This window comes from Gracilinanus agilis, chromosome 3 (assembly GCF_016433145.1).
Source record: "Gracilinanus agilis isolate LMUSP501 chromosome 3, AgileGrace, whole genome shotgun sequence".
Taxonomy (NCBI): Eukaryota; Metazoa; Chordata; class Mammalia; order Didelphimorphia; family Didelphidae; genus Gracilinanus; species Gracilinanus agilis.
The window spans coordinates 128,857,287-128,884,658 of NC_058132.1; the positions used below are offsets into that span (position 1 = coordinate 128,857,287).

The 27,372-nt window shown below is 37.5% G+C and overlaps 1 protein-coding gene across 2 annotated transcripts; it reads left to right on the plus strand.

Annotated features, from left to right (window-relative positions):
• Positions 1-1,976: 1,976 nt before the first annotated feature.
• On the plus strand, positions 1,977-27,372 carry SMAD9 (SMAD family member 9). 2 transcript variants are annotated; one of them, XM_044666084.1, is made up of 6 exons: positions 1,977-2,388; positions 5,576-5,833; positions 11,884-11,994; positions 15,247-15,468; positions 22,646-22,902; positions 27,229-27,372. In XM_044666084.1, exons 1-6 carry the CDS (start codon positions 1,977-1,979, stop codon positions 27,370-27,372), a joined length of 1,404 nt encoding a protein of 467 aa, XP_044522019.1. The 2 variants fall into 2 exon arrangements, with proteins under 2 accessions (XP_044522019.1, XP_044522020.1); XM_044666085.1 differs by lacking the exon at positions 11,884-11,994.

Sequence of the window (27,372 nt, forward strand, 5' to 3'; positions counted from 1 at the left end):
GGTTTCTCTGCAGGGCTGCACACATTTAATGAAACTATAGTAATGTTGACTGATTTACTGACTGACTCACTTATTAAGGGCAAAAAAAGAGAGCAAAAAAAGCAATTACATTTAAAGAATTTAAGAATTTGGCCTGTAATAAATGGGATAAAAGATAATGAATATGTATATTCCTAGTAATTGTATGTTCCTCTTTCTTTTAATTCAAGTTGGAGAAAAGACATATGCAGGCAAGGCAAAGCAATATATGCTTATTATTATTAATTACACATATATTATTTTTATATATAGTTAAATAGATATTAAATATTTATATAGTACTTACTATGTGCAAGGCACTATGCTAAGCACTTTGCAGTTATTATTTCATTTAATTCTCACAACATCTTTGGGAGGTAGGTGATATTACTATCTATATATTTAAAACAGGGAAACAGACAGAGGGTAAGTGATTTGTCCAAGGTCATGCAATTAGCTGTGTCTAAGGCTGGATTTGAACTCAGGAAATTCTGACCCCAGGCCCAGGGCTCTAACCACTGTGACACCTAGCTGCCTATATTATTTATTATTATTAGACATTGTGCTAAGTGCCCTAGACATAAATACAAGCAAAAAGGAAGATAGTGCTTGCCCTCAAGTAACTTACATTCTCTTTTTTTTTAACCCTTAACTTCTGTGTATTGGCTCATAGGTGGAAGAGTGGTAAGGGTGGGCAATGGGGGTCAAGTGACTTGCCCAGGGTCACACAGCTGGGAAGTGACTGAGGCCGGATTTGAACCTAGGACGTCCCGTCTCTAAGCCTGACTCTCAATCCACTGAGCTACCCAGCTGCCCCCCAGTAACTTACATTCTAATGTGAGAAGTCAACAAACAAAAAGAGGCTGAAAAGCAAATGGGAGGGACCAGGAGAAAAAAAATATCAGGTCATGATATTGAAGTTTAGAAAGTTTGAAACACATCTGGGAGGAAGTTGATGAATTCCTCAGGGGGAAGAAGCCCCAAGGCACGGAGGGAAGTTCCAGGGTGAGATTTCCACTGAGGCATTCCAGTTAAATCAATATTGGGAATGTAAATGAGATGGTCGAGCTCTTTTGGTCACTTGAAAAGGAGTTTTTCTGTGTATAAGCAGCCAGGACTTAAATTTTTCATTTTGGGGAGTAAATTATCCCGAAATCTATAAGGAAGGTAGGTCTTACACATAAATGGTAAAGGTTCCTGAATTCTCCCCATTTGTCATCTTTGAGACCATCATTTCTAAAAAATACATTCAGTTAATTAATTAATGAAGAATATTTTTCCATGGTTACATGATCCATGTTCTTTCCCACCCTTCTCCCCTCCCAGAGCCAACAAGCACTGTGTTATACTTGTGTCATTGTTCAAAACCTTTTCCATATTATTACTATTTGCAATAGAGTGATCATTTAGAGTTTACATCTCCAATCATATCCCCACTGAACCATGTGATCAATCATATGTTTTTCTTCTGCGTTTCTATTCCCACAGTTCTTTCTCTGGATGTGGACAGTGTTCTTTCTCATAAGTCCCTCAGAATTGTCCCAGATCATTGTATTGTTGCTAGTAGAGAAGTCCATTACATTTGATTGTACCACAGTGTATCAGTCTCTGTGTACAATGTTCTCCTGGTTTTGCTCCTTTCACTCTGCATCAGTTCCTGGAGGTCGTTACAGTTCACATGGAATTCCTCCAGTTCATTATTCCTTTAAGCACAATCATTTTGATTTTTCTTATTATATTCTCTTTGTTTTTCAGGTTCAACCGGCATTTTCAGATTTTTGGGAAAAAGACAACATCCTTCCCAACCAGAATCTCTCCCATCTGCTCCCAGAAACAAGGAAGCAGCTGTATATGTGGATAGTCCTTGAGATTACTCGAATGACACTTTCTTCGATCTTTAGTCAGAGAAGGGAAATCTTTTGTTTCTGCCTGAACCTACCATTTTCCATCTGCCTCTTATGCACTCCAGCACCCCTATTAGCTCTCTGTTCTCCTTCACTAGCCCAGCAGTAAAAAGACTGCTTGGCTGGAAACAGGGAGATGAAGAGGAAAAGTGGGCTGAGAAGGCTGTTGACTCTCTGGTGAAGAAACTAAAGAAGAAGAAGGGAGCTATGGAAGAACTAGAGAGGGCTCTGAGCTGCCCAGGCCAGCCCAGTAAATGTGTCACCATACCACGATCCCTAGATGGAAGGCTGCAGGTGTCCCACCGAAAGGGTCTACCCCATGTGATATACTGCAGGGTATGGCGCTGGCCAGATCTACAGTCTCACCATGAATTAAAACCACTTGAATGCTGTGAATTTCCATTTGGTTCAAAGCAGAAAGAAGTGTGCATTAACCCATATCACTACCGCCGAGTGGAAACCCCAGGTAATAAATTCCTACATCATTAGAAGAATTATACTAAGTGCATTTCAGAGGAGTTAAATATTTCATTAGTTCCAGGACTTGCAGAAGATCCAGACTGCCCTTTGATTGAAGGAGAATGAAAGGGAAAAGCTTTCCCCCATCTGGGTCTGTTTGTAGCTATTCATTGAAAGAATTACTGAGAAGTAGTTTTGGACCTAAAAACTTCCAGGGGTAGAGTGGCTTGAGAGAGTGTTAGACTCGAGTCAGGAAGACCTGAGTACACATCCAACCTCAGATACTTACTATGTATGTGACCTTGGTTAAGTCACTTAACCTCTTCCTCCATTTACTCATCTGTAAAAGGGGATAATACAACCTAACTCCCAGGGTTATAGTGAGGATCAGATGATATAATGATTATATAGTGATTAGCCTAGCACTGAATAAATGCTATATAAATATTATTATTATCATCATCATTTAGCCTCACACAGCCTCCTGTGACCCTTGGCAAACTTACTTAACCTCTGTCTGCCTCAGTTTCCTCATCTAAAAAATAAAAAAGTTTGGCTTTATTTCTTGCAAAACTAGTAGTTCTACAATTTTTAAGTGAATTAAATAGCAAAATATCCATTGAAGTTTCCCCTCCCTTCTCTCCCTAAATTCTTCATAAAAGAGAAGCTGAGATTTAGTTGAATAAACTAACAACAAACCTATTGGAGCCTTGTTTTAACACTAATCTGCATGTTAGGTCTATCTTACATCTCACCCACATATCTCTTTAAGATAGGTCCATGCCATGGACCCCAAAGATATTGCCATAGTGAATTTCTAGGATAGTTGTAAAATTTTATATGATCATAAATTTAGATCTAAAAAATCCATGAGGGATTATTTTATTTAACCCCTTCATTTTATAGTTGATGAAATTGAAGCCTAGGAAGATTAGTGACTTGTATGAGTAACAAAGTTAATATGAGACAGAGGAGGATTTGAACTCAGGTCTTCTAACCCCAGAACCAGTGCTCTTTCCATCTATTGGGTTTTATAGATAATTTCTCATTGTCAAGGAGAAGCAAAACCTAATAGAAGAATATTTGTAATCCAGTCTTTCATAAAAACTTAGCTTAATGTCATTTTTTGCATGGGGAAGGAACTTATTGCTTTGACACAGATATTCACAGAGGTAGATAAGAGTTCATACTACCACAGTAGAAGAAATAGTTTCAGAATTAGTTTTATAACAAAGACTTTTAAAAAGCTGTGTTTTATTCGCATATTCTCTCATTTCATCCTTTGACTTTCCTCTGCTAAAAAAATCAATTATTCTTGCTACTGATTTTAGGACATGTTTGGAACATGTATCATCTGCATATAAATGGTTCAAGAACAATGAAAAAATCAAGATGCTTTGAAAGTTCCATAGGTTTTGTGACATTTGTTATCCTAAATTGCCATAAACAGATTTTTACTTTAAACAATGCCATTCTCATTCTCTTAATTTCTCTTTCTAAAACAGTGACATTGCAAATTAATTATGGCACCTTTGTACAGGTCATAGTGTAGTAGATAATGTTCTGTGCTTGGAATCAGGAAGACCAGAATTCAAATTTGACCTCAGATACTTGCTAGCTATGTTACTTAACTTTCAGCTTAACCTCTGTGTGTCTCACTTTCCTCAACTAAAAAAACAGGGACAATAATAATATCTACCTATCTCAGAGAGTGGTTGTGAGAATAGTAACATACTTGTAAACCTTAAAAGTGTTATAAAAATGCTAGCTTTATTATTATCCTTGAACTGCTTAGATAAATCACTGGAAAATCTACATCCACGTGCAAGGAATAGTCATTATGCCTTAATCAAGGGACTGGAAAAATGGCCATCTTTTCTCTTTTTCTTTACCCCAATAAAGTTCTTGTTTGAAAAAAGATTTGATGGCTCTAATGGAATCTCTGGACACAATGAGTTGAGGCATTTAGTTCAGAATCAGATGACTGGGTGCCCTGGTCATACCAAATCTCTGTGCAGTTCTGGGAACAACATTGACAAAATGGGGAGTAGCCAGAGGAATGTGATCAAGATGGTAAGAAATCATTATATGTGGCAATTATTTGAAGGAACAAGAGAAGATAAGAAATATAGTTGCTGTGTTGAAATATTTAGAGGATTGTTATGGGAATGAGGGATTTGGTTTGCCTTTCATGATCCAGGATGGTAGAAATGGGAGAATAAATAAAAGTCACATGTTTTTCTTTTGCATTTCTACTCCCATAGTTTCTTTCTCTCATTGTGGATAGCATTCTTTCCCATAAGTCCTTCAGGAGTGTCCTGGCTTGTTGCATTGCTGCTAGTAGCAAAGTCCATCACATTGGATTTTTCCACAGTGTTTTACTTTCTGTGTACAATGGTCTTGTGTACAATGGTCTTGCAGTGTGAGTGGCATCTCACTCTGCATCAGTTCCTGGAGATTCTCCCAGTTCATATGGAAAGCCTCCAGATCATCAATCCTTACAGCACAATAGTGTTCCATCACCATCATATACTGCAATTTACAAACAGGTTTTATGAGAAAAAGGTCATCTTCTCAATTGATCTGTATCTCTATAGGTAGATGGAATATGTAAAAAGGACATATTATAGCGTTCATCTGTCATTTCTGTAAGAAAAACAGTTTGTTTCTGTATTATAGTTAGAAGTTTTAAAACCTATTATTTGTCATTTGATTTAGTTTTTCTCCCAGTCAGATACAGAAAGAAATATGAAGCAACATGGTAAAAGACAAATACTATACTGAGCATCATCATTTTTGATGGGTCATTCTGGGTAAAAAATACTTGGAACTGATGTGAACTCTGAGTTTCAGGGAGACATTTGGCTTTGGGAATTTGAATCTCTACAATTTAACTTCCTGCAGAGAGTCACAGCTAAGAGATCCATGTTCTTTTTTTTTTAACTATAATACTCTTAAGGGAAGACAAGGCCAATTGGCAGATAAACTACATTGTTGAATTCTTTTAAAAAGTATTTACCTTTACATCTTTGCATCAGAGCCATAGGAATTCTCTCTGTTTAGCATCAATAACAAATCTGAAATTCAAAAAGCTAGTAGGGGTCATAAGATTCTTTTTGTCTCTGAAGGGAAAATAAATTTAATGATGGGGGAGAGCATTCAGTTCTAACTGCAGTCTCTCTTTCTCGTTGTAGTGCTTCCACCTGTGCTTGTACCAAGACACAGTGAATTTAACCCCCAGCTCAGTCTTCTGGCCAAGTTTCGGAATGCATCCCTCCACAGTGAGCCCCTGATGCCACATAATGCTACCTATCCCGAGTCTTTTCAGCAGCCCACAGGCTCTGCCTACTCATCATCACCCAGCCACATGTTCTTGCCGTCTCCCAGCACCATAAGCTACCCTCATTCCCCAGGAAGTTCTTCTGGACCAGGGAGTCCATATCAACTCACAGGTAAGAAAACCTGTTAGAGAGATGATGAAGGAATGGCCAAGAGAACTATCATACAGAGGGAATTAAAAGCCATTAGAGCATATGATTATATAGCTCTAAGGGTTTCTAAATCATAGGATCAGATATTTAGAGATAGAAGGGACTGTAGAGGTTCTTCAGTCTAACAGCCTTGTTTTACATATAAAGAAACAAATACCAGAGGAGTCAGGTACTTCACCGGAGGTATACAGGGTATAAGTGGGTAGAGCCAGAAGCCAAGCCTAGTTTGATTCTAAATATTCTTCATGAGAATTCTACTAATATGTGAAAACATCCTTAGGAATTTAGGTATTTCAGGGCCCAGGGATATGAACATAAGGTATAGCAAGAGGAGAAAAATTCCCTTCAAGAAATCAGGTGCAAAATGGCCAGCATAGAATTCAGGATATAATGACCTTAGCAGTTATTCTTGCTTTTGCTTCCCTTTAAACTAAAGGTCTGTTTCTGCGTATACAAGTTTCTTGTGTTAGTTTGGGATTATAAGGAGAAGAAATAGAATACAGGTCATCAAATATAGCTAAGAATATAGTTTCTTAGATAACCAACTGGTTCTCTTGGTATAAAACCAAGAAATGAGTCAGTGAGATTTGGGAAAACTGGGAAGACATCTTCCATGTACACCAGTGCACAGAGAGTGGGAGTGTAGCATAATCAAAATGGTATTTTACTTATATAAGTAGAAGACAATAACACAACAATTCATAATATCCACACTAAAGCATATATAGAATGTATAATGCAAAGCAAAAACCATTTATTAAGCACTTATTATGTTCTGGACACACAGTAAGCTCTGGGAGCACAAATACAAAGAGTCCCTGCCCCCATGTAGTTCATATTCTAATCAGGGGAGATAACACATTAAGGGAGCCCAGAAGCAGAACATGGGGAGGAGGCACCTCCCTGGGGTAGTAAAGTCAGGCAGGAGGGGAAGGAAGCATGACTGGCCTGGGCTTGTCTGCATAATGCAGGTTCCAGAAGAAACTCAAAGAGAAGATCTCAGGCAGCAGGAAAAATTCCAGGGTGAGATGGCAACTGAGTCATGGTAGGGAAAGTCTGGAGGCTCAAGCCCAGCTAGGAGAGGAATTGTGTGCCTGGCTAAAGTAATTAAGCAAGGTATATAACTAGATGCATCTAAAAGAAATTGAGGTGAGAAATATCATGAACTAAGTGACTCTTTAGAGACAAGTGAAAATGACAGTACCAAATGCAAGAATATTTTATTCTTTCATATATTCAATAAATATTGTTGCATGGAAAGTAGTGTGACTAGAACAGAAGACCCTCTTGTGGAAGAGGATTAGATCTGTTCAGCTTGGCCACCAATGGTAGAACTGGACCAGGGTTGGCTGTTACAGAGGAGCAGATTAAAGTTGTGAGGAAAAACCTTCTCTCAGTGGAGTGAGAGTCAGGCCTAGAGACAGGAGGTCCTAGGTTCAAACCTGGCCTCAGCCACTTCCCAGCTGTGTGACCCTGGGCAAGTCACTTGACCCCCATTACCCACCCTTACCAATCTTCCACCTATGAGACAATACACCGAAGTACGAGGGTTTAAAAAAAAACAAACCTCTGACAATTAGAGTTGACCAAAAGTAGAACTAGTAGGTTCTCTGTCACTGGTGGACTCCAAGTGGAGGCCAGATAACTACTCAATGGTTATATTGTGGAGGGGTTTCATGCTGTGGTACATATTGGAGAAGATTTTTTTTTAATAGGCAATGGGGGTCAAGTGACTTGCCCAGGGTCACACAGCTGGGAAGTGTCTGAGGTCAGATTTAAACATAGGACCTCCCGTCTCTAGGCCTGATTCTCAATCCACTGAGCTACCCAGCTGCCCCCAGAAGATGTTTTTTTTTTTTGAGGTCTCTCCCAGTTCTGAGATTCTTTGATATTTAGGAGAGTAGTGGGAGATCAGACTCAGAATGTGGATTGGGATCAGATCAAATTGTGATGTTCTTGGATTGCCCGACCATCTAGACTTAATTTTCTCAGTAATGAGGAGCCTGTGATAGATTTTGGGCAGGAGAGTGCTATAATCAAAATGATTCTTCAAGGAGCTCCCTAATAGGTGATGAACACTAGGGATAACTATGTCTAGTGATGTTCAACATGGATTGGAGGTAGGAGAGGCTAGTAACAGAACTGCCCTTTAGCAGATTTTCCTAATAGTCATTGTGAAAATAAATTTAGAGTCAAAGGAATTTCACAGTCATCTAGTCCAACTCCTTCATTTCATGGATGGGGAAACAGGCTCGTAGAGGATAAGTGCCTTGCCCAAATTCATACTAGTCATGATGTAGTAGACATAGTATTTGAACCCAGGTCCTCTTAATTTTAGATCTTGTATGCTCTCCATTCTAACACACTATCTCTCCAAGCATGAGATAATAAAGAAATAAACATTTCACTGGGAAGGAAAGAAAAGAAGAAAGGAACAAGAATTTATGACATACCCTACTATGTGCCAGGCACTATGCTAAAAACTTTACTGATATTATCTTATTGATCCTCACAACATCCCTGGGAGGTAGGTGCTATTATCATCTCTGTTTTACAATTGAGAAAACTGTCAGACAGAAGTTAAGTGACTTGCCCAAGGCCACAAAGCTATTAATTAAATTAATTTATTAATAAAAAATTTTAAATTAATCCATTTTATTAATTAAAATTTCTTAAATTTCTTAAATAAATATTACTTATTAATTATGAATCAAATAAGCACTATTTAAATAAATAAATAATGTAGCATAATATATGAATCATAAATGACACAAACAATAAATAAACAAAATTAGATAAAATTAATTAATTTTATTAATTAGAAATTAATTAAAATGAAGCTGGATTTGGACTCTGATCTTCTTGACTATAGGCCTAGGGTTCTATCCACTTAATCGCCTGGCTGCCTAGAGAAATGAAGAAATTGGCTCAAGAGATGCTGTAAAATAAAAATCAATAGTACCCAGCAACTGAATATGTATTAGGGAACAGGAAGATGTGAAAGAATTAAAAAAGGTTTCAAGCTTGGCTAATTGGGTGAGTTATAATGTAGATAATAAATAGGAATATGGAAATTAGAAGGCAAAATTAAATTCATATGGGAAAAGGTGAATTTAGTTTGAGCCCCAATGAGTGTGAAGTACAAGAGTGAAATCCCAAAAGGACATGGCTAATGTTCCTCAGTCTTTTCAGTTATGTCTTACTCTTTGTGATCCCATTTAGTGTTTTCTTGGAAAAGATGCTGCTTTGACATTTCCTTCTCCAGCTCATTTTATAGATGAGGAAACTGAGGCAAACAGAATAAAGTGACTTGAATAACATTTTACAGCTAGTTATCTTTATCAATACCCTATTGAGTATAAAATTCTAGAGTGAAATCCAAATGGGCATGCCTAGTAGACAGTTGGAAATGTGGGAGTGAAGCTCAAGAGGAAAGTCTGCACCAGCTACAAAGAAGTACAAATCCTATGTATGTATAGAGCTGATTGTCAGAGTCCTCAGAGTAGGTGAGATAACACTGAAAGAGAGTTTATAATAGAATGTTAAGAGAGAAAAGAAAAAGCCTCACAACAAACCTGAATCTGATTCAGGAAATATTTATTTAATAAGCACCTACTTAAAGTAAAGTAGACAAAATAAAAAATAAAAAATGGTCCCTACTCCCAAGGAGCTTAAGCTTGGTATGCATTTGTGATATTTATGGAGCTCAAGCATTTAGGGTATAACAAGAAGATTGGATCTTTTTTTCTCAGGAGTTTTATTAAGGAATTTATATGATGACATAGAAGGTGGGAATAATAAAAACATCTCCCAAGGTTATTGTGAGGATAAAATTAGATATTATTTGTAAAACTCTCTATGTACATCTATTATCACTTATATTGGATCTCTTAGTTCATGTAACAACTACTTAAGGCAGTTTGTGCATTGACTTTGAACTCTGTCTTTGGTTAAATTAATGGGCTCAATGTCTTTCTTTTCTTTTTCAGTGACAAATCATAGTGTAACTACCCTCTTTTAAGCTTACTGGGAAGCCATCCTTCTCTAATTTCTTGAAAAAGTAATTAACGAATTTTTTTCACCTCAAAACAAATTCATCCTCTTTGGATGATAGGGAACCAAATAGATTTAGAATGATCTAATTTTTAAGGCAGGAGGAACCTTAGAAATCATCTAGTTTAAAACCCTCTTATTTTATAGATGACCAACTGAGACCAGAGAGTAAGTGACTTGTCTAGGCACAGAATTATAAGTCTAGAACATATACTTCCTAGCCTTTGGGCTAATGGTCTCACCCTGGATCACCCAGTTAGTCAGTTGGTCCCCAGCATTTATTGTCAGATATGGTAGCTCATGTTTGTAATCCTTGTTGCTGGGGGATAATATATTGGTAAATGTTTAACAACTAACTCTCTGGAAAAAAGTAGGACACATTTTTATATTTTAATCTGTATTGTTAACATTTTCTTCATCACTTTCTTAAGTCTAGACAATCAACAAAACAATAAATCAATTGGAATAGAGGGTCACCAGGCTGACCAAGATGGAATAGGCTGGTCCAGGTTAGAAAAAAAATAGCAGATCAGAGCTTCCATGCTGATTTATATTGGCATTGGGTGCCTGAGTGAGATAGGAAGATCCAGTTTCAGAAACAAAAAACAAGTATTTATTAGATACTTATTATGTGCTAAGCACTATACTGAGCCCCTACAGACCCATTTTCCCGTTGGTGAATTCCTTCTGAACCTCCATTTTGAAGAAGGGAACACATCATCCATACTTCTCATTTCCTTATTATGTATTTTCTTCCCTTATTAGAATGTAACTGGGCAGCTAGGTGGACCAGTGGATAGAATGCTGAACCTGGAGTCAGGAAGATGAGAGTTCAAATCCAGCCTCAGACACTTACTAGCTGTGTAACATTGGGCAAGTCCCTTAACCCTGTTTGCCTCAGTTTCCTCCTTTGTAAAAAGAGCTGGAGAAGGAAATGGCAAACTACTGCATTATCTTTGCTTTAAAAAAATTTAAAAAGCCCATATGGGATCATGAGGAGTCAAACACAACTGAACAACAAAAACATTAGAATGTCAGTTTGCCCTTGAGGGTAGAAACTGTAAATCTTTTTGTTTGTGTATATACCCCAGCACTTAAGCATAGTTTAAGGCACATCATGCTTAACAAATTCTTGTAGACCGAACTCTGGAGGTACAAAGATTTTCGGCAAGCTCATACCTTGCTCCTTTCTTATTATAATTTTGGGTCTTGACATTCTTCCACCAACCCAAAGAATGCTTCCCTTTAGCTCATTTTGGAAAGTTTTTGCTGCAAACATGCTATGTACCTAATGCCACTAGGCACCATTCTAAAAGGACTTTGTGTGCCAAGTATGGAGAAGAGATTTCTCTTCTCACTCCATGTGTACCTTTCTGTCTACCTACAGACATTTTGGGGATAGTAGCCTTTACGTATATTTGTGTAAAGACAACTGACCCTTCCATCTCATTCCCGGCTCTTTCACCCACAAGATACAACCAGATTCCAGAGAGAGGAAGCAAAGGATAAAGAAGAAGTCCATTATTTTGAGTCAGAAGATCTGAGTTCAAGACTACTTCTGATTCTACTATAATAATAAATTTCCCCCAAAGCATATGTATCTTTCTTCCTACACAGTCAATTAAGCAGCAGATTATTAATTACCCTGTTTTGCCACTGAGGAAAAATACATCTTCTTGAAAAAGATAGTGATGAAGTAATTATCATCCTTTGACAATTCCTGAAGCCCAGGGAAAGTTAGCCAACCCCTTCTTTACCAGGAATCCTAGAGTAGCAAGTCTCTTCTCCCTCCTTGTTGGCAATGCTGAGCACCATCTTAGCATTAACTGTTTTCTTTCCTGTAGTGATATTGCCCATGGGGGTTTAGTTGCAAAGAAGGGGGAATCACTCTGTTCTTAAGGAATCGGTTTATTTGATGATTTTTTTCCTTGTTTTTTTATTGTTTTTTCCCCCTGTAGTTGATACACCACCCCCACCTTATCATGCCACAGAAACACCAGGGAGCCACAATGGACGACCTCTAGATGCCTCAGCTGACAGCCATTTAGTGTTGTCATTGCCTAATGGAGGTAAATTTGTGGATGAAGCACTATAAACACTGATACTTTTTGGTAGTAGTTCTTTATCATCCTCTCCCCACTTTCCCTCTAAAGATGAAGCACTATTATTTGACATATGATTTCCATGGGGGCTGCTGTGACTTCTAACTTCAATTTGATAGCCTCTCCAAAACACAACAAGGACTGTTTTTTGTGTTTTTTTGTTACCTGGACTCTTGGAATAAGTTAATTATTTATTTTAATCATCGTGCTCATAAGTTTATCATTTTTAATATCTATACAGTGGTATGGGTTAGTGTGTTACTGTAAGTGTCAGGAAAGTCTGTTCTAATTTTTGCCAATATTTATTGAGGGTCGATAATGCATTCTTATAAAATCTCCACAGATTTATTTATTCAAGCATCACTTCTCTTTAGGTAGCAAATGTATTCCTGAAAAATTTTCATGGAAAGCATTTTTTTCCTACATTTTATGACCCTTTTTGACTCTGAAACTATTGGATTCCTATGAAACTTAATTATTTTAAATGTTTTAGTGGTGCGGAAGCAGAGTGATGTAGCAGAAAGAACATTTTTAGTCTTGGAGTTAGAAGACCTAGTTTTGATCCCTGCCACTGTTATTTATTAGCAGTGAGACCCTGAGTCAGTGACTTTGCCGTTTTCTAGCTCTCAGTTTCCATATCTGTAAAATAAGGTCCTTGGACTAGATGGTTGCCAAAATTCCTTCTAGCATTTTGTGATGATTCTATGAATTTCTAATAACTCACAGATTCGGAGTTGGAAGATAGTTCTGATGTCTTTCACTCTGAAACATGAAATTTTCTTCACAAATGGTTATCCAGCCTCTGTCCAAAATCCTCAGGTCATGGTAGGCTCCTGGGGCAACCAATTCTATTTTGGGGCAGTTCTGATTAATAGGAAATTTTCCACATGTTAAATTAAAAAATCCATCTCTCTGTAGTTTCTAATCATGGGTCCAGATTCTACTTTCTGAAGACAACTTTCAGTGCCTAAAAATAAATGTCCTTAACCTTGGATTCACAGCCGCCTGAGGAGTCCATGGATAGATTTCACGGAGTCTGTGAACATGAATGGGGAAAAACTCCTACACATACATATAACTACATACACACATATATGTGTATGTATGTTTATATTGGTATATGCCTATATACACATATATAGCTATACACAAATATATTTAAGTTTTTTCCTATTCATGTTCACAGACTCCATGAAATATAGGTATATCTTTACATATATAGTTTTATATGTTTATATATAGTATATAATAATAAATGTATTTATATATACATAAGTAGTTTTTTCCTTTAACCTTTGGTTTCCTTTGTAAGCCTTTCACACACTTAAAAAATTACTCTGAGAAGGGGCCTATAGGTTTCACTAGATTGCCAAAAGAGAATATGACACAAAAAAATTAAGAACCCTTGACCTAAAGGAATCCACTGAATCTTGTTATTAAGTGAAGATTTTTGAAAGGTAATGGGAGTGTATTGGAGAAAATACCCAACTAGAATGTCAGTTATGGCAGAATACTTGAGTATTATTCATCCCTCTTCTACTATGATAGCCTTATCTGTATAATGGAGATGACAGTAATATAATATGTGTCTGAGATCAAGGGTGGGATCAGATGATCTTTGGAAATCTCGAGATTTTGTTCAAAGCCACACATCTCATTTTACTTTCAAGCATCTTATTCGCCACAATGGTCAGAGGCGGCTTCATGTGGGAGGATGGGTCAGACTGTTTGACCTTCAAGGTACCTTTCGGCCCCCAAATTCTATGATTCTCAAAGAAATCACTTCCCTTTGAAGTTGCTACTAGCCACAGATGAGGCAAAAAGGAGAATGAAAACCTATGCTAGTGAGGAAAGTTTTTTTGGTTGTTTTTTTTTTGGTACATTCATTCACTCCTGGGTAGATTTTCCAATTGGTTCTTTATCCAAATTAATCTACCCATTCCAGACTCTTGCTTGGGAAATGGTATGTTGCCCATCATTGCTTCCTAAAAGCATTCATTCATTGTCCTTCAAAGACAAAAATAACAGTATGAACCTATGGTAGGTGAGGAAAACAGTTTTAACAGTTTTTGGTGAGTCAAAGGGAACCAAATCTAACATCAAGAAGGAAAATGGCTGTGGGAAGAATGACTTTTATCGTGTCTAGTCTATACCTAATGATCTACACCATTTCCCAGGGTGCTTATACTCTGTGGTTTGAAACAATACCAGAGTACCTGCTGAAAATTTTATTAATCTATGATTCTTATAAGTGGTTAGCTGTGAGCCTAGCAGAGTTAATAGCATTCCTGCCTACACTAGCTGCTATTGTAGTATCGATTTTTCAGGGACTTTAGGCTTTAAAGAAGGTGATTGAACATTTGTGGGGAAAGCCTAAACAAGACAACAATGACTTGGTGCAAGCATTAAAGGAACAGATCCAACAGCTAACTGAAATCACCAAAAAGATCAGAGAGGGCCAACAACTGGATGCTCATACCATCATTTTTTTTGAGAAAAATCAAATGGGAGTAGGCATTAACTCTGAAGACAATAAGACTGAGGCCAAAGATGAACAACAAAATACCGTGTCTCTCTCTTTTTTTTTTTTAAACCCTTACCTTCCATCTTGGAATCAATATTGTGTATTGGCTCCAAGAAAGAAGAGTGGTAAGGGTAGGCAATGGGGGTCAAGTGACTTGCCCAGGGTCACACAGCTGGGAAGTGTCTGAGGCCAGATTTGAACCAAGGACCTCCCGTCTCTAGGCCTGGCTCTCAATCCACTGAGCTACCCAGCTGACCCAACCATGTCTCTTTTACCCTATCGTGGATGGAACTATCCTACCACTTGTCTTAAGTTGTATTTCCAACAGAGGAGAGCCCTGGTAGAGCATTTGATCTGGTTTTCCCTTCCTTCTGTAACTACCAGCTTACCTTTGTAAGACTCCAAGCCAGAGCTGGGAGTGTAGTCTGTGGGGCAGAACAAAGCTCTCTGATCCATGGAGAGGATCTAAACATGAGTCCTTTAGCATGGGACATTAATCAACTGAGCTAGCTAGCTGCAAGTCATCATTTACCTCTAAAACTCCAGAGAAAATGATAATTTTGAGAGAAGAATAAAGCGGCCGCATCTGTCACAAACTTGCTGCCCAAAGGGTTGACTCACTGGGTCCTGGAATAGGAAGCCCAGGTAAAGGCTTAATACCACGGGGATACATAACCTGATTTCTTTTCCTTTAGACTTTCGGCCCGTTTGTTATGAAGAGCCTCAGCACTGGTGTTCCGTTGCCTACTATGAGCTCAACAACCGCGTTGGGGAGACTTTTCAGGCTTCTTCTAGAAGTGTACTCATAGATGGATTTACAGATCCTTCAAATAACAGGAACAGGTTCTGTCTTGGACTTCTTTCTAATGTAAACAGAAACTCAACAATAGAAAATACTCGGAGACATATAGGAAAGGGTAAGAACCAATGTTGATATCCTTATGAGTATGAACTTGGCAATGGACAGATATCATCTGTATATTGTCAGTATAAAATAGTGGAGAACTCAGAGGGCTGATAAACCAAGTGAATGAACTTCTAGGCTTAAGCATCACAATTTATGATTGATTTGACCTTCGACAAGTTACCATTTCTGTCTCTGTGTTCTCCCTATGTCTGAAATAGGTTTAATGATACCTTATATCTATGTGATAATTCATCTCATAGAATTTTTTGGTGACAAATGAGATACTAGATGTGAACGTACTGGGTCACTGGAATAAATGCACAAGTGCTTGGTCATTATTTGAACTTGTTAAAAGGTTTTATCTGAGATAACTTCTGAAGCAAAGGTTTCTCTGGATTATGACCACTGAAAGGTAGCTAGGTTTCTTTTTTAGTTATTAACTTGGAAGAACATTGAATATAAGCTAGTTATTGAGCAAGTACTTTGGTTTTCTTTAGTAGATTAATGGCATCATTACTGGGCAGAGAACTTTTAATGTGATATGGTTCTTCTTTGAATCTCACAGTTGAAAAGGCTGATTGGCCATCGGGACTAAGCTCATTCTCTAGCCTGGAAAGTATCCTTTCTTTGTGTAAGAGGGAGAATTTAGGTATTTTATAGATATGTATTTAAAGTGTGGCCGCCAGGAATCAATAATTCAGGTTGATTCCGTAATTAAATCAGACCCAAGTCAGCATTGGGTTAGGCAGTTTATTTACAATTAGGAAGGTAAAGATGTAGGAATAAAGAGAAAGGGAAAGGCTAGTCCAGTCCTGTGGAGGCCTGGAGGAGAGAGAAGGTTAAAAGGCTAAATAAATTAGGCTGCAAGCCTCAAGGCCCAGCAACCAGAGAGGCTATAAGCCTACTTAAGGCAGAGTTTGGAAGCGGCCTAGGTAGGCCAAGGAAGTCAGCCTAACTTACCCACATGACAATACAGAGTAGAAGCTGTCTGTGGTCTCAGGAGCTCCTTCAGCACCAAGTTCAAGGCGGGAACTGCCTCCACAGGAAGTCACCAACATACTTAAAGAGATGGTGTCCTTCATCACTTCCCGTGGGTCCACCTCTAATTCAAGGGGACAAATGGCAGTCTCTACATTGATTTGGACTGTAATCATTTCTATGCCTAGGGTAAGTAAGAGTTTAACTATGAATGGGCTATAGCTAATTCTATTTAGACATTGTCAGAGTTTAGGAATGAAGTGGCAAAACTTTGCACTGCCTTCTCTTCCAAAATGGCAGCATTTAATGACACTTTAGGCCTCTGCTAAGGCTACAGAGAGAAAACAAAACAAACCTTATGCTATATAAATTTGTCTAAAGCTGTTACCTCCATACAACACGAATCAGCTAGGGCAAACTAGTGAGAGTGATAACACATTCTCCTTAGGACTCAAGATCTCAGAAAAACCCCTAAAGACAGTCATTTAATAGTATTTATTAAGTACCTACTATGTGCCAGTCACTCTGCACTGGGGATGCAAAGATAGCCAAAATCACCAAAGTCTACTCTCAGGTTGCTCCCAATCTAATGGGGTTTGGGGGGAAGAAAGGACTTGCAAATCAATATCAATCAATAAACATTTATTATTAAGTGCCTATTACATGATAGGCAATGTGTGCTAATCACTGGAGATCCAAAAAGAGGCAAAAGATAGCCCCTGTCCTCAAGGAGCTTACAATCTAATGGAGGAGGAAGCATGCAAACAAATACATATAAAGCAAGCTATATACAAGATAAATAGGAAATAATTAACAGAGGGAAAGGCCTGGAAGTAAGAAGGATTAGAGAAGGATTCTTGCAGAAGCTAGGCTTTTACTTGGGATTTAAAGGAAATCAGGGAGAATCAGTACAAACAAGTTATACATCATATCTGTACACATTTATACATGTACATACATACACATAAAAATGTATATATGTTGGGCATAGTCTCAGAAGGGAAACACCAAGAATAAGGAGATTTCTTGCAGATTGTAGGGCTTGAACTGAAACTTGAAGGAAATTAGGGAAGCTAGGAGGCAGAGATGAGAAGAGAGTTTCATGAATAGGGGACAGCCAGTGGAAATGCTCAGCGTTGGGAGATGTAAGAGTGGAGAGGAACACGTGGGAAGAACAGCAAGGAGGCCAGTATCACTGAACTACATAGTAAATGGAGGAGAGGAAAGTATAAGAAGCCTGAAAAAGGTAGGAAGGAACCAGATTATGAAGGGCTTTCAAAGCCAAACAGGAGGTAAAGGGAACCTCTGGAATTTATTGAATATGAGGGTGTCATGGCTGGACTTGTACTTTAGGAAGATCATTTTGATTGGAAGATGAGTGGAAGATAGATGGGAGTGGGAGAGACTTGCAGCAGGGAAACAATCCGGAAAGGCATAATAGATCAGGCTCAAAGTGTGGAGGGTCTGCACTAGAGTCCAGGCAGTGTCCAAGGAGAAAAGGGGGTGTATATCTGAGACATTCCCAACATAGAAACAAGATTTGACAACTGATTGGATATTGATGGGGTGAGAGGAAGGAGTCAAAGAAGACACCTAGGTTATGAGCTTAAATACCAGTGAGGATGAAGGTACTCTTCACAGAAATAGGAAAGTTGGAAAGAGGAGAAGGCTTAGAAGGAAAATTAGTTCAGTTTTTGACATATTGAGTTTGAGATGTGTTTAGGACCATCAGTTTGAAATGTTCAACAGGCTATTGAAGATGCGAGACTGGAGGTTGAGAGAGAGGTTAGGGCTGGACAAGTTGACATGAGAATCATTGGCATAGAGTTGAAAATTGATATTTTAAAGATTCAGTAGTGTTGGGGTTACTTCAAAATAAAACAGACACATACAAGTCTTTCATATAGGTAAGGCAGAAAAGTTGGAAAATCACTGGCTTTGGAGTTGTTTTTCCAGTAGTGATGGTGGATTCATGCTAATTCATCTGCATTCTTTACTTAACCTTGTGATCAAGGGTATACATTTTCAAGATAACTGGCTAGACTTAAGGTGGATGCCTTTAACCTTGCAAAGGAGCAAAAGTTAACTGCTGTTGGGGGATTGAATGGCTTTAGACTCATTAGCAAGATTCTCTAACCAGATTTGCCATGATAAACCACAGAATAGTTAATTCTAGTCAAGCATAAGAAGCCTCCACTTGACTTTAGAGGCAGCAATGTTGTCTTAGAATTAAAGCATTATAGTCTCACTTAATAGATTTTATATTCTCCCTCTTAACCTAGGCAAATCACTTAAAACTATCTTTTAGATTTCTTTTCTCTAAAGTAGTATGAAAATGGTCATCATAGAAGACGTATTTGCTGATTGGCTATGAACAAAGTTGTATTAGAGAGAATTTTGGAATGCTCTTTTCAGCTAATATAATAGATTGGAATACTGTCTTTTTCTCTAGAGGAGCTATTAGTATTGTTCTGAACTGGTTCTGAATTGTCAGTAATTAGATTCCTGCAGCTTCACTTTGCAAAAGCCCACATTTGCGATGAGGATTCATGTGAGAATATCTGTGATAGCATGTTTGCTTTTCAAACATGTGGTTGTTGCAAGAGATATTATTGTAGGAAAATTGCTGAAATTCTGGTTAGAAAATGATACTTTAAGAAGTGGTGCCCTTAACTATTTGCTCTGTGCTTCTGCCATTTATGGTGAAGACACTAAGCTAATGAACCATTGCCTCCTGGTGGTGGACGATATTAGATAATTACAGATTTCCTTGTGGTGATAACAGTTTTCAGATTACTTTTGCCTTTGAACATGTATACATTTCTTTTATCATTTAAAAACAACAGCAACAATAAAAATATTTCCCCCAGTTTCCTTTTTCAGCTATAATTTCAATTGACTTTTTTTCAGCTCTAATTTCATTTACATTCTTTCTCAGCTAAACAGATGTAATGAATGATCTTTGTTCACTATTTCCATTTCTTCATTATCCAGTCACTTCAGTCTTTTATAGTCTGCACATACCATTCCACTAAAGTAGTCCATTTTTTGGGGGAAAACAGCAAGGAATGACCTTTTTGTTGAATGGATCATAGAAAAAGGAATGGGTGGTACCTCCCCCTTCTTACTTAACCTTTGTCTCAATCAAGGGCTTCAAACTTCTCATAATGACAAAAGTGCCTGCTAGCTCAGAAACATGCTTGAACCCCATCTAAGCAAAAGTAAAGTTCTAGAAGCCTACACAGCAGACAGTCTAGCCCAGTAGTTCCCAAACTTTTTTGGCCTACCACCCCCTTTCTAGAAAAAATATTCCTTAGCCCCCTGAAAATTAATTTTTAAAAAATTTTAATAGCAATTAATAGGAAAGATAAATGCACCTGTGGCCATCACCGCCTCACTGGATCACTGCAGCACCCACCAGGGGGCGGTGGTGCCCACTTTGGGAATCACTGCTCTAGCCTATTAAAAGCCATGTTGTCTGGGGCTTCATGGACCCCCCCCCCCAATGATCATATTTCCCCAGGGTCTAAATTGAATAGTGGCAGCTCATCTGTAATAGTCAAAATATTTTATGTGTGCTATTTCAGAATCATAAGAATTGTGAAATAAGGCATTTTTTGAAAAGTATATCATTAATTATAAAAATTATTCATTTTAATTACAATAAATAATGGTGATAATTTTAAGCATTGCAAGAAAAGATTAGTAATCCAGAAGATAGTCCCAGTCTGTTGAAATGTAGGCTACAAAACACTTGGCATAGCTGCATTTTGTTATTTATCTTTTTAAAGGGAAAGAATCTGAAAAAATGGGAAAACTCACAAAATTCACAGATAATGAGTTTGAGGTCCCAAGATTCAGAAGTGGAAAAGAAAACTTTGATTTTGCTAATAGAAGAAAAACATGCAGATGAATGATATTATCAATTAGTGTTCATGAACAGAATGGGCCTGTCATTCCAAAGAAATGATTTCATGAAAATAATTGACACATATAAAGTAGACGGCAGATCAGCTAGTAAAAAATAATATTCCAATTTCAATGCCTACTGTACATGGATAGGCAGAACTTCTTATTTATACAGGCCATGAATTTTGCAAATATAGTTTAAAGTTATTACTTCAGGATATAAATAGGATTCAGATAAAATCATCTGGCCATTTGGATCCATTGCAGATGAGCTGCCCCTTGCCAAAGACTGTAATTCTGTATCCTGCCATGTTTTTCCTCAGCAGGAGTAACTAAATATCCATTTGCCCATCACTCTTAAGCTGTTGAATACCCCCTTATCTTCTAAGAGCCCTCTGGCTATAATGGAAAGAAATTATACCTGTAGGACCAAAAATGTTTCCAAAGCTTTTATTACCATAAGTATCATAAACTATGGATATAAGATATTAAGTAAAATATTAATTATAGATCAGACCTAGATAGACAAGTTTACTTTTTTGACATATTAGGTGAAAAAGAAATTTATAACCAGAAGTAATTTAATTGAGTCTTGTAGGTAAATCATAACACATTTACAAGCCCATACTCCATCTTTTATAAAGATCAATTCCCTGATAGATTAAATCTATACATGGATATTAAAATGAAGCCCCACTATTTTAGATTAAAAATACATACCAGTATTAAAATTTTTGCTATTCCCCTCACCATAAATTGGTACTCATTCCACAAGCATACTGACAAGAAGCACTTCAAATATAAGTAGTTCTTTGATCACCTGCTGTAAAAAAGGACTTTTTTGATCTTAAGTGCTCTGAATGAGGCTATATTATGCCTGTGGATCTCAATGACAGTTACAAATTATAAGCAATGGAGAATGAAAAGAGAAGATGAAAAATAAAAGAAGTGAAGCACATGATATAGTAGAATATGATTGGCTAGGGAATAAGGAAACTCGAAGGTTCCCCCCCCCCCCCCCAGTTCTGCAGATAAGCTAACTTTGTGACATTGGTTGAAGCATTTACTGTTTCCGGACATCATTTTTTTCATCTGTAAAACTGAGAGTGTTGGATTCAGTAGTGTTCAAGTAACTAAAGGGTTAAAATTCTAAAATATAGATAAGAGACAGAAAGAGGTGGGGGGGTGAGGGGAGCCATGAGTGGTAAGGAATAAAAGGATGCATCTAATAATGGCCTCAAATTGTTTTCAACCATTGCAATCAATTCTATTTTTTAAAACTTTATAGACAAGGAAATTTTTTTCAGTAACATTCCATTATCTAATATTCCTTATAGTAAAAAAAAAATCCTCCTTTTAAATTCAGTTTCTTGCTTTAAATACATTTAAATTAATGCTGAATTTCAAAGTTGGACTGGATTATTTTTTTTTCTTAAACCCTTATCTTTTATCTTAGAATTGATACAAGTATCAGTTCTAAACAAAAGAGTGGTAAGGTCTAGGCAATTGGGGTTAAGTGACTTACATGGGATCACACAGCTAGGAAGTATCAGGCTCTTTTTGAATCCAGATCCTTCCAGCTCCAGGCCTGGCTCTCAATCCATTGAGCCACTTAGCTGCCCCTGGAATGGGCTAAAATTCAAAAAATTCCCTTTATGGACAATTTTCAAATTTTCCTAATCTAATTTAGAAAACAAATTTCAGTGGAATACTGATAACTCCAAGATTTTTCCTTGTACATTAATCTCAGGTATCTAAAGCAACTTGATAAAAGATATATTTGACTTTAGATTTAGTTAAGTTGATTTTTAATTAGAAGGACATATAGATAGATAAACACACATACTTAGCTATATATAAAATTTCTTTTTTGTAACTGGAAATTTGTACTACCTCTGGGTTATAAACGAGCATAAAGATCATTTTGTAGCCCTTAATACTTTTATGTAGCCCTTTAATAATATTAATTTGAGAATTTATAAACTAAAATTGATTTTAAAATTACTAGAATATATGAAACTAACATTTTCATTTAAAATTCTCTAGAGCATAATTTTTTAAAATATAGAATAATTGTCACATCCAGTTTTCTTTACTAAATAAGTATTTAGAAATATGTGAAATTACAACTATACTACTAAATTCTGAACTTTGAGAAGTTATGTGGATGAAATGTGCTGTGGTGATAATGTATTGTGTAAATTAAATGTGATACTGTCCAAAAGGAAGTCTAAAATTATGAATAAGAGCATATTTTTAGTATTAGTCTGAAATTTTTTTTCTTGTCACTGTCTTTGCAGGTGTTCACCTGTATTATATTGGGGGAGAAGTTTATGCCGAATGCGTAAGTGATAGCAGCATTTTTGTACAGAGCCGTAACTGCAACTATCAGCATGGCTTTCACCCAGCCACTGTCTGCAAGATTCCCAGTGGCTGCAGCCTGAAGATTTTCAACAATCAACTCTTTGCCCAGCTGCTTGCTCAGTCAGTTAATCATGGCTTTGAAGTCGTCTATGAGCTAACTAAGATGTGCACTATTCGAATGAGTTTTGTTAAGGTAAGGGTGACTTTCTTTTAGACTTCTAAAATGAGACACAAAAAAGACATCTTTCTTTTTTATAAATATATTATTATATTTAATTTATAATATATATTATTTTTTTATCTTTTTTTAAAAAATTTTAAACCCTAATATCTTTTTTATATATATCCTTCTATATTAATTTTTTTATTTGTTACAGGGCTAGGTGATGGGGGTTAAGTGACTTGCCCAGGGTCACACAGCTAGAAAGTGTCTGAGGCCAAATTTGAACCTAGGACCTCCTGTCTCTAGGCCTGGCTCAAAAGACATCTTTCTTGAATGATGTGATAATTTCATAATTGAATTCCTGCTGTGGAAGAAGAAGAAATCCAGGCATAGTCTGTCATGCACCGCAGAGTTGTAGAGCATAGATTTTAAATGATTCAGAGGAAAAGATGAACTAAAATTCTAAAGGGGAAGTTAGCTGAGGGGAGATAGAAAATTCAAAAGTGAAAATCTGAAGAATTCAACCAGAAAGTAAGGCAGTTAAGAGGAAACTGATGAAAAAGACCAGTGTAGATGTAAAGAAAATCCATGAACCAAGTTAGGATGGAAACAAAGTTAGGTAAGGAAGGATGAATACAAGAAGGTGACATTATCCTCTAAGAAGAATATTAATAATAACCTAAGAATTAACTGAGACTGAAGACAAATGGTAAGAGTAACCAAAAAAGAGCTTTTCAACTAAATTAGGGAATAAAGAGGCCCAAAGAAGAAATAGGACAACTTCTTAGGGTGAGTGGGGGGGGGGCAGTGAAAACAAATGATGTGGGAAGGCAGATCTTAGCTCTTATTTTGCCTCTATTTTGGGAGGAAAGGGGACGGTGGCAGGGAAAGGAGCACCAAAGGAGGTGATTTTGGGACTGGAAAAAAACAGCACAAAAATAGTTATGGGGGAGCTGAAATTCAAGATAAGGAGGGAGATGGTAAGAGCAATATGATGAGTTTAAATCACCCCAGGCCTAGATAAATGACATCCTAGTAGAGTGAGACAACTGGGGCATTTGATTATTACTCATCTTTGAAAGATCATGGAGAATAAGGAGAGGTGACACAGGACTGGAGAAGGGTGAAGGGTGAATGTTTCCCTCCTTTTCATAAATGAAAAGAGTAGATTCTATAAACTATACACCTGCGAACTAAACTTTAGGCCTTGGCAAAATTTGAGACTGCATTATTTAAAGAGATATCAATGTCTAGAAATTGAAGTGTTAATCATTAAGTGGCAGAATGATTTTATTAAGAATTTGTGATGGTGGACTCATCTTCGTTACCTTTTTTTTAATAAAGTTACTAGACTATTAGATTAGGAAAATGCCACAAATAGGGTTTGCCCAAATTTTATTTAGCAAAGTATTTGATGAAGTCTCTCATGTCATCTCTCTGTTGACAAGATGGAGAGACATATAATAGATAATAGAACATCTAAGTAAATTAGACTCAGAATAAGAATAGTTAATATTTACTCAGAAGAAGGGGATTGGTGATCTGTCCTTCACCTTGTGTGATAGAGTATATTTGGCAGTGAAGTGAAGGTATATATAGATGGTGTATTTAGCAAATTTGCAGGTGGCATAAAGTTGAGAATGATAAAGACTATCTAAAGCTAGAAAAAAAAATCAAATTAAAAAAGGATGAATGTTTTCCAGAAAACCAGTTTACAATATAAGATTGGGAAAGTGCAGGTTGACACAATTCTAGTGAAAAACATTTGGGGGTATATATAGTATGCTGAAGGAACAATATGGGTCAGCAGTGAAGTGGCAACTAAAAATAATTCTATCTTATACTTCACCAAGAGAGGCAGTGGATAGAGGGCTAGAGCTGGAGTCAGGAAGACCTGAATTCTAATCCATCCTCTGATACTCCCTATATGATCTGAGCAAGTCACTCAACCTCTGTCTCCCTCATTTTCCTCATCTGTAAAATGAGGATAACAGCACCTACACCCTAGAGTTGGGGGGAGGATAAAATGAGATATTTGGGAAGTGTTTTGCAAATCCTATAGCTCTATATAAATACTCACTCTTAGTAGTAGTATCCAAAATATGAGAGGTGATCATCACACTTAGTTCAAACCACACATGGAATATTGCGCTTGGTTGTTGGTTTTCCATTTTAGCTGGAGGGTATCTGGAAGGTGACAAGGATGGCAAAGACCGAGGGGCTGGGCTGTGTGGGGATTAATCCATGCAAGACACTCCGGATATTTAACTTGCAAAGTAAAGGAAGGTGGTAATGTTAGCAATGTTCAAGTATTTGAAGGGTTGTTATGTGAAGAGATGTTAGATTTTTTCTGTTTAGCCCAAGAAGACAAAATTAAGATGAAAGTTAGAGGGAAATTGATTTAGGCTTGATGGAAGGAAATGTTTCTTTTCCAAATCAGCCGTCCCCCAAAGTAGAATCAGCTGCTTGGAGAAGGCCTGGGCTCCCTTTCACAAGGAGGCTGGATCATCATTGAGGGGGATGAGGTAGCCCCTGGTATACTTTCAGACTTGGAAATTCTGTAATTCTTTGGCCCCTGCAAGTTCTCTCTCACAGTCCTTTTCCACTCTCTGTCATATTGTTGAGGTACAGTTTAGAGCTAGTTTGAGGAGGGATCGCTCTCTAAAATAGTCTTTTCCTGTTTTCAAAAATAAGGTTTTTTTCATCATCTCAATGCCTTTTTCATTTATCCTTTCAAGAGAAATGTGAAAACAAGCAGCAAGAGTTTCGTTTACAGCAGTACATGACTTCTTAGTAAGCATTCTTTTTGTTAGTGGCACAAATAAAGCCCCTTCCAGTCTCTGTTCACACCAATGATCTTAAGAGTATTTTAAAGTCCACGACAGCATAAAAACATGCCAGTGATTCTTACTTCCCATAGAGTCAGCAGAGGGCAGCACATTACTGTTTCATAGCCATTCACTTGTGCTCTTTTAAAAATATTTTTTATTCTTGGTTGTCCTTAGAATTAAAATATAATATTAATATGGTGTGGGTAAGCATACTATTACACACACTTAACAGTCTGATTTTCACCTGGTCAGCCAATGTCTTTCTCAAGATAGGCAACTTTAGATTAATGCAATTATGTAACTCAGAAAATGAACTACTCATGATTGGAAAAACAACATGTTTTATAAACATATTTTAAACTATCCGACACCAGTGATTAAAACAACAATAACAACGACAAAGCCAGATGGCTGCCTGTCAGATCCTTCATCCTCTCCAGTTGTGGGGATGGGGATAATATTCACCAGGAATGAGGAGACCATTTCTGCCAGTGTTTTAGCTCATTCCCCACTCCCCATAGGAACTTTCCTTTTACTGCAGGATATTGACTTCAGGTCATGAGATGGCCTTGCTTGAGATTTCATCTCTTTTCATTTATTTTACCCACCCGTTGGTATTGATAAAGAGGGAATGGCTGAAAGTCAGCCAGATGCGGGAGCAAACCTTTGAAGAGTCGACTGCAATTCAGACCTCGTCACTCTAAGATTTAGTTATCTTAGTATAACGTCGGTGGCCAGTGGAGGGCCAGTCCTTGCAGTATTCATAAGCAGGGTGTCCCTAAAGCCTTGGGCAGACTGCTGGTGCAGGCAGACCTCCAGGGCAGAGAGAGGAGGCTGCTGCTTCACTCCTTCTGCCTCTACCTGTGTCTGTCATCTTGGGACCCAGGGGTTGACCAGGGGTCACTGAGATCCCAGAAAGTGGAACCGTGTGTAAGGGAGGGATTACTGTAATTTGTAGTTCTCTAAATCAGGATGTGACATATAGACATCATATTTCTATTTGAGTTTGCACCACTGAGCTAAACCTATTTCTTCAAGTAATTTTTGTTTCACTTTCTGTTTTGTACTACCTACCTAGCACAATACCTGGAATATTATAGGTGCTTAATAAATGCTTATGAATTGATTGCTACTACATACTAATTTACTAGGTAAGGAAGGGGATACAAACAAGTGCAAAATACGTTCCTTTGCTCCAAAAGCTTACAGTTCTTTAGATTGTAGCCCTAGAGCTGAAAGGGACCAAAGACGATGTTTTTACAGCGGAGGAAACTGAAGCCCGGTAGCCCAAGTTCACTCAGGTAATGGGTGGCAAAGATCTGAACTCAGATCTTTTGACTTAGAAGTCCAATGTTTTCCATGGCACCATGTTGCTGGGAGAGAGGGTGCTTGGTGGGAATCTGTCAGCATCTGACTTTAGAACAGAGACCCCATAACGAGATGATAGAGGAAAAAAAGGTACTCTGTAATTGCCAGCTAATGGTCAGATCAGAAATAATGAGTTTTCCACATTCTGGTTTTTCAGGGCTGGGGAGCTGAATATCATCGTCAGGATGTCACCAGCACACCCTGCTGGATTGAGATTCATCTTCATGGACCACTGCAGTGGCTGGACAAAGTTCTGACACAGATGGGTTCACCGCATAACCCCATTTCTTCAGTATCTTAA